The sequence below is a fragment of the Corvus brachyrhynchos genome, unplaced genomic scaffold (assembly GCF_000691975.1).
Source record: "Corvus brachyrhynchos isolate BGI_N302 unplaced genomic scaffold, ASM69197v1 scaffold139, whole genome shotgun sequence".
Lineage (NCBI taxonomy): Eukaryota > Metazoa > Chordata > Aves > Passeriformes > Corvidae > Corvus > Corvus brachyrhynchos.
This window is the reverse complement of record NW_008246062.1, coordinates 1,424,373-1,436,504: the sequence shown is the minus strand read 5'-3', so window position 1 is coordinate 1,436,504 and position 12,132 is coordinate 1,424,373. Positions and strand designations below refer to the sequence as shown.

General features: G+C 46.5%; 1 protein-coding gene across 1 annotated transcript in view; it reads right to left on the bottom strand.

Annotated features, from left to right (window-relative positions):
• Positions 1-456: 456 nt before the first annotated feature.
• The window catches only part of FAM219A (family with sequence similarity 219 member A), a 57,291-nt gene continuing 45,615 nt past the window's right edge, over positions 457-12,132 (bottom strand). Inside the window, 4 exon segments of the mRNA XM_017746568.1 lie at positions 457-9,528; positions 9,530-9,658; positions 10,828-10,882; positions 11,213-11,293. Coding sequence (XP_017602057.1) covers positions 9,499-9,528; positions 9,530-9,658; positions 10,828-10,882; positions 11,213-11,293 — 295 coding nt within the window. The 3' untranslated portion in view covers positions 457-9,498.

Sequence of the window (12,132 nt, the reverse complement as noted above, 5' to 3'; positions counted from 1 at the left end):
CTCCATGGCTTGTCCTCTGTCCCTGGTGGCCCACAGGTTTTCCAGCTGCTGGCATTGGACTTTAAAATCAGGGCTTGGCTCCTGTGCCAACAGCTTTGAGGAGCAGAACAGCTGCAAGGCAGAAGAAAAGGTTATTTCACCCATTGGTGTTGTACAGTTAGAGCAGTTCTTTCTGCTTCTCGCAGGCCAGATGCAGGGGCTGGGTCCAGCCTTGTGTGCCTTCCTGCTGCCTTGGGGACTCGTGTTTCCCAAACGCTGGGGGCCAGTCTTGGAATATTTACCTCTGCCATTCACACAGCTCACAGCAGCCGCCGTTTCTGGCAGCCAGCAGGCCATGGTGTGAAGGCTGCACCCCTGGTTGCAGTACCTGTGACTGCTGGGGGCTCAGAGGAGCTGGTGAAGTCCACACGACCTTGCCCTGATTTGCTCCAGTGAAAAAAAAGGCTGTCAGGCTGGTTTTCATATGTATGCTTTTTAATATCATTAATTCCGTTACACTACACACAACCAGTAACAATGATAAATACTGCAATGGAAATGTTAAAAAAAAAATTATACACTTTTTTCATGTTTTTGAAAAAAACCCCCACATTTTAAAATAAATTAATGCATAAAACTGATGGTAGAAAAGAGAAAACCCAAAACAAACCATAACACAACTGATCTGTTTAAGGCAATACTCTACACAGACAGGAACAAAAGTACAACAGTGTGCTACATGATCTGAATGGGAAAAAAAGAAAAGAAAAGAAAACCCATACAAGATGCAGATTGATGCTTTGGGAATGAAAAAACTCCCAAAACCAGATAAAAAAAACAATGGCCAAGTTAAGTGCAGCATTAATACACTCTGCATGTCAAATGATTAGCAGGTTCCTAACAAGGACTAAGGTCAAGCTACAACAAATTTATCTTCCTAATTAAAAGGTTATTCAGGTCAAACCCTACATTTAACTCTATTTGCGTTTGGCTGTTTCAGCTATATTTCACTATATGCAAGGACAGCCAGAAATTCATCTCCTGCTCTTGAGATTAACACAAAGGTCGGGAGGTCTCCCATCCTGAAATGTATTTCCATTAAATAAATCCAAAAAGGATCTTGCTTTTGGTGACCCTGAAATGCCTCTCACCACCCCTTCCCCTGGGGCGCCAGGCACCACACAGGGAATGGAGAGCTGGAAGGCATTTGCTTAGGTTGATTTTTTTCCATGCTGAGGACACAAAATGGAAGTGCAGATTTGATCCGGACCAGGAGGAGTGCTGTTTTTCTGTCTGCCAGAAGTGTCCATCTGGAGCCTGCTGAAAGTATTTTGCCAGCGTGGAAGAAACCCATCCTGTACCCAGGCTCTGAATACAGGCAGGACATTTGCTATTAAGGTTGGTGCAAAGCTCCACACCTGCCTGGGCAGCCAATGAACCCCAATTATTAATGCAGCCCAGAACTTGGCCACTGGAAGATGGACAATAACTGTAATGCCAAAAAATCCCCCTCTCCCTCAAAAAAGAAAAGAAAAGGGACAGTAGCCACTTTCTGCCAACTTCCTCGGGTGGATCCCCATCAGCTGCCACCCATTCAAGATTGGCAGTGCCAGATCTCACCAGCAATGACCCAGTATATTCCCAGTAAGGTGCATGTCTGCAAGGTGCTGCTGGGGGCAAAGAAACTTCTTGGGACATGATTAGAGCCTCCTGTACTGCCCTGCTAGAGTGCGTGGGAAGGAAGCCATGGTACGTACACAAGGAAAGAAACCCAACTGGAATCACTAGATTTGTGATGACCAATAACTGTCTGGGTTGCCTTGGGTTTGGGTGGGAAAGGGGGATGCAGAACTGGGCTGAGAATCACTTTGGTGCAACTGCCTCTGATGCTCATCACTAGTGCATGGGGGCAGGGGGAGGAAAGGCGACGGCTGCTTTGAGAAAAGGGGAGTGGAAGGAGGACGTGTGTGCAATATAACAAGGCTTGCGATTCTAGGACTAACCACTGGACACGGATACCGAAGATTACCTGTGAAAACTAGCTATCCTTCTACTGCTGCTGCTCCTTCCCCAACTTCCTGGTCTGATTCTCCTTCAGTTTGGGAAGCCATGGCTGTTCGGCATGATGGCCAGCGCTGACCCTCCCACCCCAGTCCTCGCTCAGCTCATGGGGTGACTCTGCTACAGGTTGGACAATGAGGTCTGGAAATCACGTCAGGCATAGACCGGCTCTGCGTGCCAGCCAGCACCTGCTTTCAGACCCTTCAGAAACCTATTTAAATGGCAGCTCATCTCCCTTATTAAACTGAAGGTTTAATAACCTCTGTGGAAGGAGTAAAAATGGTTTAAAAAGTGCAAAAAGGGGAGGGGAAAAACCCAACTTTCTGAATTGTCTCCCCTGCAAAGACTTCATCCTACACCAGAGTCTTTCTCTTGGCAGAACTACAGTCCCACCAGTGTCTCAGTGCCCTGCCCCAGTGCATCAGGAGCAGAACCAACAGGCTCTCCACCAGGGCCTCTGCTGCAGGACTCCAACCCACACTAGGAGCATGTGGGCTGGCAGGTCTGGGACCCAGTCTGCAGACCTGGACCCACAGCACTGAGGCCAGGAGGGTGAAGGCATCCGGCTTGGTGGGCTGGATCTCACCAGGTTTTGCATGAACCTGGTGAATCCTCAGCCCCACAGCCTTCATGTGGGTGAAGAGAAATCCCAGCCTCCTATCTGACTCTCATCCCATCACATTCACTGACCTACAGCTGGCCTGACTTTTGCTTGGGGTTTGTCTTAGGACAGAAGCAGCCACACACTGAACACAGCTGCTACTGCAGCATCTCCATGCAAAGAAACTGAACAAACAAATCTGTGAACTGGGGATGGATATGAAGGTCTGTCATGAAGAGTCCTTGCCCAAGTTTTTCAGCTCTTTCCGTGTGTCTGTATTATATCTCTCAACAAACTGTGTCTCCCAAATCATGGAAGCTTGAGGAAGGTGGGTAACAAGTGGAGTTGCAGCTTATTTAGGTTGCAGAAGCAAGAAGGCAGTGTGTGTGAACAGGAGTGCTTCCCAGAGAGCGTACCTGGGACAGCTGCATGGGCAGCTAGAGGAGAAGTGCTGCTCTGGGAGGGTAAATATCTCAGCAGCTATGGGACTTAGCATGGACTTTTAGTGGCCTTTTCCTGGTGCCTGCTGCTCTGCTTTCCAGTGACAGTGTGAGTCACATTTTAATAAGGTTTATTTTGTACCTTCCACTCCCTGATCCAGTCCCACCACCTGTATCACCATTTGTTATTATGGAAATGCCTCCACAGGCCAAGCACCATCAGTGAGGTGGGCACTTTCCAGGAGCAAATCCTTCTTTTGCTGGAGCAGCTTTTTAGAGAAAGTAAAAGGCTCCAAGTCACCACCAGTGGCAAATGGGTCTGTAAAGCAATGGGAGAAGCTGCTCTCCAGAAGCACCAGGGAAAGCTGCTACCTGTCCTGCTAATGTCTGTGCTGCTCTGTGACATGGCTTGCTGCATGCTTCTGTGGGCCATGGGGCTGTGCTCTGTGTCATCTCAGTCAGTCCCAGCCTTTGACTCCCTAGCAAGCTGTGAAAGTAGTGCTCAGCCAGGCAGCATTCAGCTGCTGTCATCCTGGGTCTGCCAGCAATGTCAAGTGGGGCAAAGGAAGGGATGGAGCTGTAATTTTTGGGAAGCAATGTGGCAGCTCAGCTGCATAATACAGGAAGTTAAAATATGGACCACAACCCCTGTGAGAAACCTCCACTGACCTTCTGTAGATAATCCCAGGCCACAACACCTCCCTCTGTGCTAAATTCCTGGCCCCTCTGCTTCAGGTCTTGTGTGGTTCTGTAACAAAGGTGGGTTTGTCTGATGAGATGTGGTTTGGAGCAATCTCTCTCACAGCTGAGCCTTGAAAGGAAGTGACAAGTATGCCTAGAGGTGAAAAGCAGCTTAAAATGAAGACCTTCCCATGCCTTCCCAGTTAGCCCTGTGGCACTGCTCCTCTATGCAGATGTTGCTTTTGAACAGGCAGCCCAAGCTTGCTGAGCCAAGCAGCAGCGAGGTGCCAAAGCCTATGGCATTCTAAGTAAGTGGCAATACCCCAGGTGGGTTTGAAGTGAGAATGGAAAAGGAAAGGAGGAGCCCAGGCAGAACCACCAGTTTAAAGGCTAAGAGGATCATATGGTTGCTAAAAGCAAGAGCATGAAACTGCCATGGGAGTATCCCAAAAAATGAGCCTTGCAATCCTCTGTTCCCCTTCATCACTACTCGCCATCCCAAGTTGCACTTCCAAATTCCTTAATTCTGCTATCAGTGGATGGTGCTGTTGGGCCACCAAATCTTTGTACATGTTCCCTGTAGGAGCAGCAAAACTCAGAAGCCAGTTGTGCAAGAGTCAGCTGCCAAGTAACTGAGTAACATATCCTTGACAAACATCTTTCTCCAAAGATGTTTAACCTCTGTACTAACCTCCACCCCGCTGCCTTCTGGAATGTGTGAGCAACATCAGAAGAGGGTAAACAGAGGGAAAGAAGAGTAGTACTTTGAAAATAGGAATTAAATTTCTAGAGCATGGTATTTACATCCTGCTTGTAGATCTGTCCTATCAATGCTGCCTCTCACATTTGGCAATATCCATGCAGGGTGATGCTAGCACTTTAGGAAGGCAGGTTTCTCCCATGTGCTGCAGAAGGGAATGGACATCAAAAAGGGATGTGACTTGCCTGAGGTTAGAGCAAATACCAACAGCAGCAAGGACCCCTGATCTAATTTCTGTGCTCTAACAGTCCAGCAGACCCACCAGGGTTGTATCTGGCTGCAGCACCAGCTCAGGGACAGGGTGTTTCTGGTGTGTACATCTGAAAGCAAGATTTGCTCCCTGGTAGCATCAGCACTGCACTGAGACAGATCAACTCAGACAACTGGGATCTGCCCTAGGCCACGACAGCACTTGGCAATCTTTCTAGTTACTGCTTGTTTTCCTTTTCCTGTTTTCCATCTGTTGCCCAGCTGGGTCCTTCCTTTCTTCAAAAGCATCTTCATGTTTCTGTTGAGTCACACACAGGACACTGCATTTTCAAGCCTCCTGCAGTCTCCTGCACAGCCTGCAGGCCAGCCCAGGGTCAGACTGTGCATGGAAAGGAAAGGATTCTGCTCAGGATTGCAGACCCGTGTGTCAGCCAGCAAACTGCTGAACACAGTGGGTGCCTCCTTTTGGGACAAGTGCTGGTGAGACAAACCAGAAGGAGCTGAGTCCATCCTGTCCATGGGGAAGCTGTCTTGAAGCCCCTTTCAAAGTCCACACAGCAATGGTCACCTGCTTTTGCAGTTGCAATCTGCAGGCAGGACAGCCAGAAGAGCATAGCACACCCAGTGGCCAACCACACGTGTTAGGGACAGACAGGCAGCAATGTCAGATATCATCCAGTGGCTCTTCCAAGGGTTGACTTTAAGATGTGTCTGATAAGATATCAAATGAGCCTTCAGGATGGGCATCAGCCTCCTTTCAGCCGAAGTTTATTTACAAACACCAGAAAACGAGACATGACTATGCTATCTACAGACCCTCCTCCAGACTAGGACAATGTTCCTCCTCACAAAGACATCTGGAAATGTGGAGTTTGGAGACCGGAGAGATGGAACAGAGTGCTGAGACCCTGGAGTTCAAATCCAGCTCACATTAAAGTATACTATCTGATATTTTATCAGATTAACATCTGATAAAAGAAAAGGATTTGCTTACACTTAGGTAATTTGGTGACTGACATTACATAAAATCCTAACAAAAACCCAGTCTGGCTTTATGAGGCATCAAATGCAAATTCCTTTGTGGAGGCACCAGCATCAATATCTTTACATCCTGTTTGCATGGTAATTTAGATAGACAGTGATGAAGCATTTCATACTCCATGGTGTTCCTCTCCTTGGTTCTCTGTACAACTTTGGATTGAAAATGTGGCCTGAGAGGGCCATCTTGTTTGGTGCCAAGACTGGGGGAAGGAACAATTTTCTTTCTTGCATGCCACCTGCATTTAGGAGAGCATCCAGCAGCTCTGTAGATTTTGTAAAAATGCTGCAACAGAGAGTCAGAGTCTGTGCTCTTTCCTTCTGCCTTCTCCTGGCCATGGTGGCAGAGACTGGTCTAAGGAGAGCAGTGCCAGAATAGCTATCTATCTCCACACCTTCCCAGGAAATCACCACAGCATAACCTCCAACAAGGGCTGCTTGAGCAGAGAGGCTGGATCAGATGATCCCACTGTGGCCCCTTCCAGCCTTACCCATTCTGTGACGCTGAGGGCATAAGGAAAACCTGCTGGCTTAAGCAAAGGTCTGAACATGAGACCAAACAGCCTCATCTGTAGTTGATACATACCAATGGGCAGTCCTGAAAATTCCATAATGAGCCAACAAACATGCTTCATGGTAATAATCTGCTGAAGGGGCTGCAGTTCAGAATGGTTAGTGTTCAGTTTTCTATGACAGCCACATGTGCATTGCCTTAAGCCACTCAGCCTTTCTGGTAACGACCCTACACAGGTAACTACTTTTCCCCACCCTTTCTACATTATTCCCCTAATAAAATATATGAACACAAAGCATAGAGAGGAGAAGCCAAAAAATTGCCATTTTATGGTCCTGTACTGTCATGCCAAACCAACTATTTGTGCAACCAACTCCTTCTGCGCACAGGCAAAAACACTTGGGTTGTGCTTCAGTTTGTATTTGGAGGAAGCACCAGCTGTAACATTTGAATTCATCTCCCTCCTTCCCTAAAAGGTTGTGCTAGAAGCAGATGCACATCACAAAATGAAGAGGGCAGAAGACAGTTGGAGGCTTGGGGAATGCCTCAGGGCACATGGCAGGCAGAAACCAGCAACAGGGGCAATAAAAGGACTTGGTCATGGTGCCATGGGATAGTGGGTGTCATAGAATCACTCAGATTGGAAAAAGACCTTGAAGATCATAGAATCCAACTGTTAACCCAGCACTGCCAAGTCCACTAAGTGGAATTCTGTCCCTCAGAGGAGAGGTGTTAACCCTGGAGGATAACAGTGCCAGCAAGCACATTCTTAGACTGAACAGGATGGTGCTTGGTTATGGCTGGACCCAGCGACCTTAAGGGTGTTTTCCAACCTAGACGATGGCATGATTCTATGATAGCAGCATGATGGAGACCTTTGGGACGAGCAGTCCTCAGTGGCTGGCCCAGATGAAGAGATGGCTTCTTGGTCTAGCAGGCACTCCAAAATGCTCCGATCTCCTGAGCAAGGGCTGTGGGAAAGGCTGAGCGTGTGCAGCCTGGCTGGAAGGCACAGAGCAGTCTCAGGAGGATAAATGTGATGAAGACATTCCATGGTACCAGTGCTGAACTGCAAAGTCCCTCTCCAGAAGAGTGAAGATTTAGAGAGCCTTGGTCATGTCCTATAGGATTTGGTTTGACCATGGTATTTCTATTAAGTTATAACTACATTACTCATTTTAAAAAAAAGACTCCTTAAGGAATGTTTTTCCCCTTTATCTTTTTCTCTACTCTCTACTTCCCTCACCTCCAGACAACTTGATTACCTCAACCTGAGTTGTATTTTGGAAATATTCCCCCTCAGCACTATCAGGTGGTGAGAAAATGAGAATTCACTTAAGGAACACTATACCTACAGGAGCTGGCAAGTTAACCATCACTTCTGCATGAAGAGGCAGAGATGCTCAGTAAACAACACCATTCAAGTCCTCTTTCTGTGGCCTGGAACCAGGGTGGCAGCGTGCTGTTTTAGGGAAAGGGGAGAAGCACAGCTTTAAAAGTTGTCAGTACTATCCAGTGAATAGTAAAGCCCAGGAATTTTGTGTGCCTGCTCTTTTACTCCCACTGTGGCTGGTATCAAGCTTTGTACTGCACAGAGTGAATCCCCAGGATGTTAAATAAATCTCCTGCTAATTATGAATAGGACTTCTTAAAGACTCAGCTCACTTCATACAGATTTCAGATGGGGGATCTGTCTGTTGTGGTGCAGCTCAGGCTCTGCTTTGTGACTCAGGAATTCAGAACTGCCCTCATTTTTTTCCTTTCCCAGGCTACAAAGCAGGTGATGACCCAAGGCAGGTGGTCCTTCCTCCTGAAAGGCCAGGAAAACACAAGAATTGTGCCTGTGGCAAAAGATTTCAACACTGAGAAAAATGCCAGCCCATCCCTTGCATATGCTGAAGCCAGCAGTGTAAGACCGGCCAGTGAGAGGACATGTTTCCTAATTCCGGAAGTGATTCTGCATTAAAAACAATCTGCTGGTGAACTGGCAGCTCCACCCAGCAACCTAATGTAACAGGTTCCCTAACTTTTCACCAAATAAAACACAACTACTCCTGACAAGGGACAGCTGTAACATAGACCACATCTGGCTCACAAGTGGGCAGATAGGGGGTGAACAGCAGTTTCCTGTCATGGGCATCTTTCAGCTGAAGCTGTTCATAAGTCTGCTGTTGCTGAAAATTTCTCTCAAGTCTGACCCCACTGCACTGATGACTTCAGCATTAATGAGTCTCTTCCACAGGCAGCCAGAGACACAGTGTCAAGAGAATATCAAGAGTCAAGCATTGTTAAAATGTGCTTTCTCCAACTAGCTTTTCCAGCACTGTCATTCAGGCTGTACATCTCTAGTCCTGACTTATGCAGGATTCACTTCTTCTCAGTTGAACAAAGTTTAAGATTTTTGGAAAGAGATGGGTTGCACAGGGTTTAAATACAGGCTGAAGTCAGAATACGTGACTGAACTGAACTCACGAGTATGGTTGGTATTCCTGGGCAAGGAGCAAATCCCTGAAGTGCATGGATGGATTGCAGATCGAATCTGATGTGTTTGGTGGTAATTTAATGTGGTGCTAAGAGTAGATTGCATTGGCTATGTGACACAACAGCTCTAGCTAGTATTGACTCACAGTGAAATGTCACCTGTTTGTCCCTTTTGCAAGTGAATGAATTGTGTCATGCTAGTCCTGGCTAGCCTTGCCATAAGAAAGGATGCCCTGGTCCGTCCCCATTCCTGTGCCCCAGTTATAGTATCATTTTGGTTATGCAAATGAAACAGGTTTAGTGAATGAATTAAGAACTGACTTCCTCTCATTGGTAAAACACTTTGATACCTCCAACTTGCCCTTATCTTGCAGATGGATTGGTTTCAGTGGGCAGGATTACCTGAAGTCCCAACTGACCTTTCCCATTCTGAAAAAAAGACACTTTACAAAATATCTCCAGTGGCTAAACAAACCAAGGAGGTATCTCTGGACCCCTCTGCATTCGCTCTCCAGATCAGTCAGTTCTGCCAGGCACTGCCTGGCACTTTGAGCAACTTGTCTTTTGTTTTACCATAGCTTAAAATAAGTTATCAACCAATCATAAAATGAATTTTTTGGTTTCTCCTGGCTCCATGAACACAAAGAGGTGCACGTCCTACCATAGGAGGAAGCAATGGCTGTTAAGTTTTACAGTTATAGTGGAAAGCACTGATCACAGCCTGCCGGCCTCACTACTGGATGTGACAGGCGGTGGGGGGGGGGGGTTTGGCAACACATGCAGGGGGGGTTGACCGATTTAGGGGGGATTAAGTCGAGGTCCTCGTCGTCTGGGATCTCATCTAACCGGTACCCATCCTTTAGCAGCTGGATGTTCAAGTCTTGGTTGATCTGCTACAGACAAAGAGACAAACAGTCAAACACTTGGGACTTCTTACTTCTGGTGGTCAGAAGAGAAGAAGGTCCCCTATTCTGGAATGTATTTCCCCATCATCAACAGTGCCCCACTAATGAAACAGTCCTAGTTTTTGACCTCAGGTGAGGGGAAGGTACTAGGGTACTAGCTTCTTCCAGAATAGGAGTATCTAGAGTGAGGTACATTATATTTGGTACATTATTTTTTTCTGGAATAATTTTTTCCTGACAACAAGCCCTCAGTTAAAGTAATGTAATAATAGTATTTACTGGCAGATGGGCAGTCTCCTCTCTCAGTCTGGGCCACACTATAGCAGTTAAAAGATGGTAAAGTTTGGCTGTGTAATCTCAGATTCAAGTGCTGCCCTAACTGGGTCTGTGTAAACAACCCTTCATCAGGGCACAGAAACAGCTCAGATCATCTGATACAGTCACTGCTCTTGGCTGCTTCCCAGGGTTTCAGAGGTATTTTATCCAAGGAAGAGATAAAAGTTCCGAGCAGTTTGTGGGCAGAATGGCTGCTCAGCACCCTGGATGCAAAATCCTGCAGAAGCAGTAGCCAGAGGCTGAGCAACAAATTCATGAGAGTTTGGGAATATAATCAGAAACAATGCAGAAGGACTAACAAGACTGAGCTTCCTGCCTTTTCTCTTTGAAAGGGCAAGAGTTCATATCTGCAAGTCCTCTCTGGAATTTCTGCTTGCTCCAAGTAAACACACACTGGATGACCCTGACCACTTCAATAACTGGAAATCACAGCACACCCTCAGATCCTTTATTTGTGTCCTTGGCATGCATACAGTTGCTGAGCTGCCATGGCAGACAAGACGATGCTTTTGCACCTCATGGATCACTGCAAGACTAAGCAAAATGAGAGAAAGTTTGAGTGAAACCAAAGGTAGCTGTGAAAACTGCTGATGGGAAGATCTCTGTGCCATGGCAGTGAGGATATGGAGCCAACTGGATCACCAGGGAAGAAAGCAACATGACACAGTTTCTGCCATGGCCCCTTCCAGAGTCACAGAGTCTATACCACTACTAATTTTGTTGTGTTGCCATTTCTGCCTGTGCAAGGCCCCTCTGAGCCATTTCTGGCCACTCTGTTATTCACATTCATGGCAAGGATGGCAGGAGAGAGTATAACTCACCTCAGCAGATGAGTATCCCGAGGAGGAATATCTGGACATATCAAAGTCATCATCACTGCAGGGAAGTACAAGATACAGCAAAGAAGGAATTGGTTAGATGAGACCTGTATTCCCCACTTAGTCCTATCTTTCTTGTGCCATGAAACTGTTCTTGAGGCACAGAGAAGTTACATCAAGGAATCCTGTAGAGAAGCTTTCATCTGTGACCCTCCGATCTTTCTATCACAGTGCCCTCTACTCACAGCTCCTCTCACTTGTTCTCACACTGAGACCCATTACAGCACAGGTCAGAGGGAACAGTGGAGGGAAGAGTGTGAGTGCTGCCCTCTGGCATGAAAACTTGCTTAGGCTGTCATGTATATAATCTTTTTAACCTTTTGCATACCTGTCTGTATCCAGGGCTACCAGGGGCTTTTCATCGGGACTCTGGTCTAGCGACGAGTAGCCCTTATTGGGAACGACGAGCCTGAAATAATTAAATGTTGTCCATTAACCACACAGTAAAGCTCAGCAGCACACACTGCCTAGGGTAAAGCTGTATGATAGTTGGCTTTCCCCATTTCCCTTCTTTGCAAGCCCTCACTTATTGATGAAGATGTTTAAATGGGTGCAATTCAGAGGGAGCGAGCTGTGTCTCTGGGTAGCCTACAGTAGTTTCACAGGGATAAACACTGGGCAGGCTTTGGGAACATACTCCCCCCGGAAGAAAAAAAAAATTGGGACACTCTGCACTTCATTCTGGTGAACCTGTCCGGCTAGGACTGCTTGTCGTATCAGATTGCTCATTTTTGTGTTGCCTTTTTTTTCCTGGCAAGGGTACCTGACACTAGCAGTAAGTACACAGGAGAAGGAGTACACAGGGGAAGGCAGAGGCTCAGCGATCCCACTGTTCTGCTATTGGAGATCAGGAATATGATGTGGTCTCTCTTTCTGAGTCCCTATCCAGGACCCTGGCAACACAACACTTCTGAGATCTCAGTCCTAAATTTAGTTATATTAGAAATATGAGCTGGTGTGCCCAGCATAAGAGACCAGTCAGACCAGCACGTTTTGAACTCCATTTTTTTTGTGATGACTTTCACTTAATCAGAAATGTTACAAAGGCTGTAGGATGACTCTGCACCTTTAATTGCCTGGGAGAGTTTGTGAAATGGAATGTAGGCTTCAGAACTTCTAGGATAAGGAAAATGTGTTAATACAATGGTTTCTTGTTCACATCAGAGTTCTTTCATCCAAAAAAACTGCAAAACTACTTTGGTTCACATTTAAATTAAGATTAACTAAACCAAGCAAATGGAGTAAGAT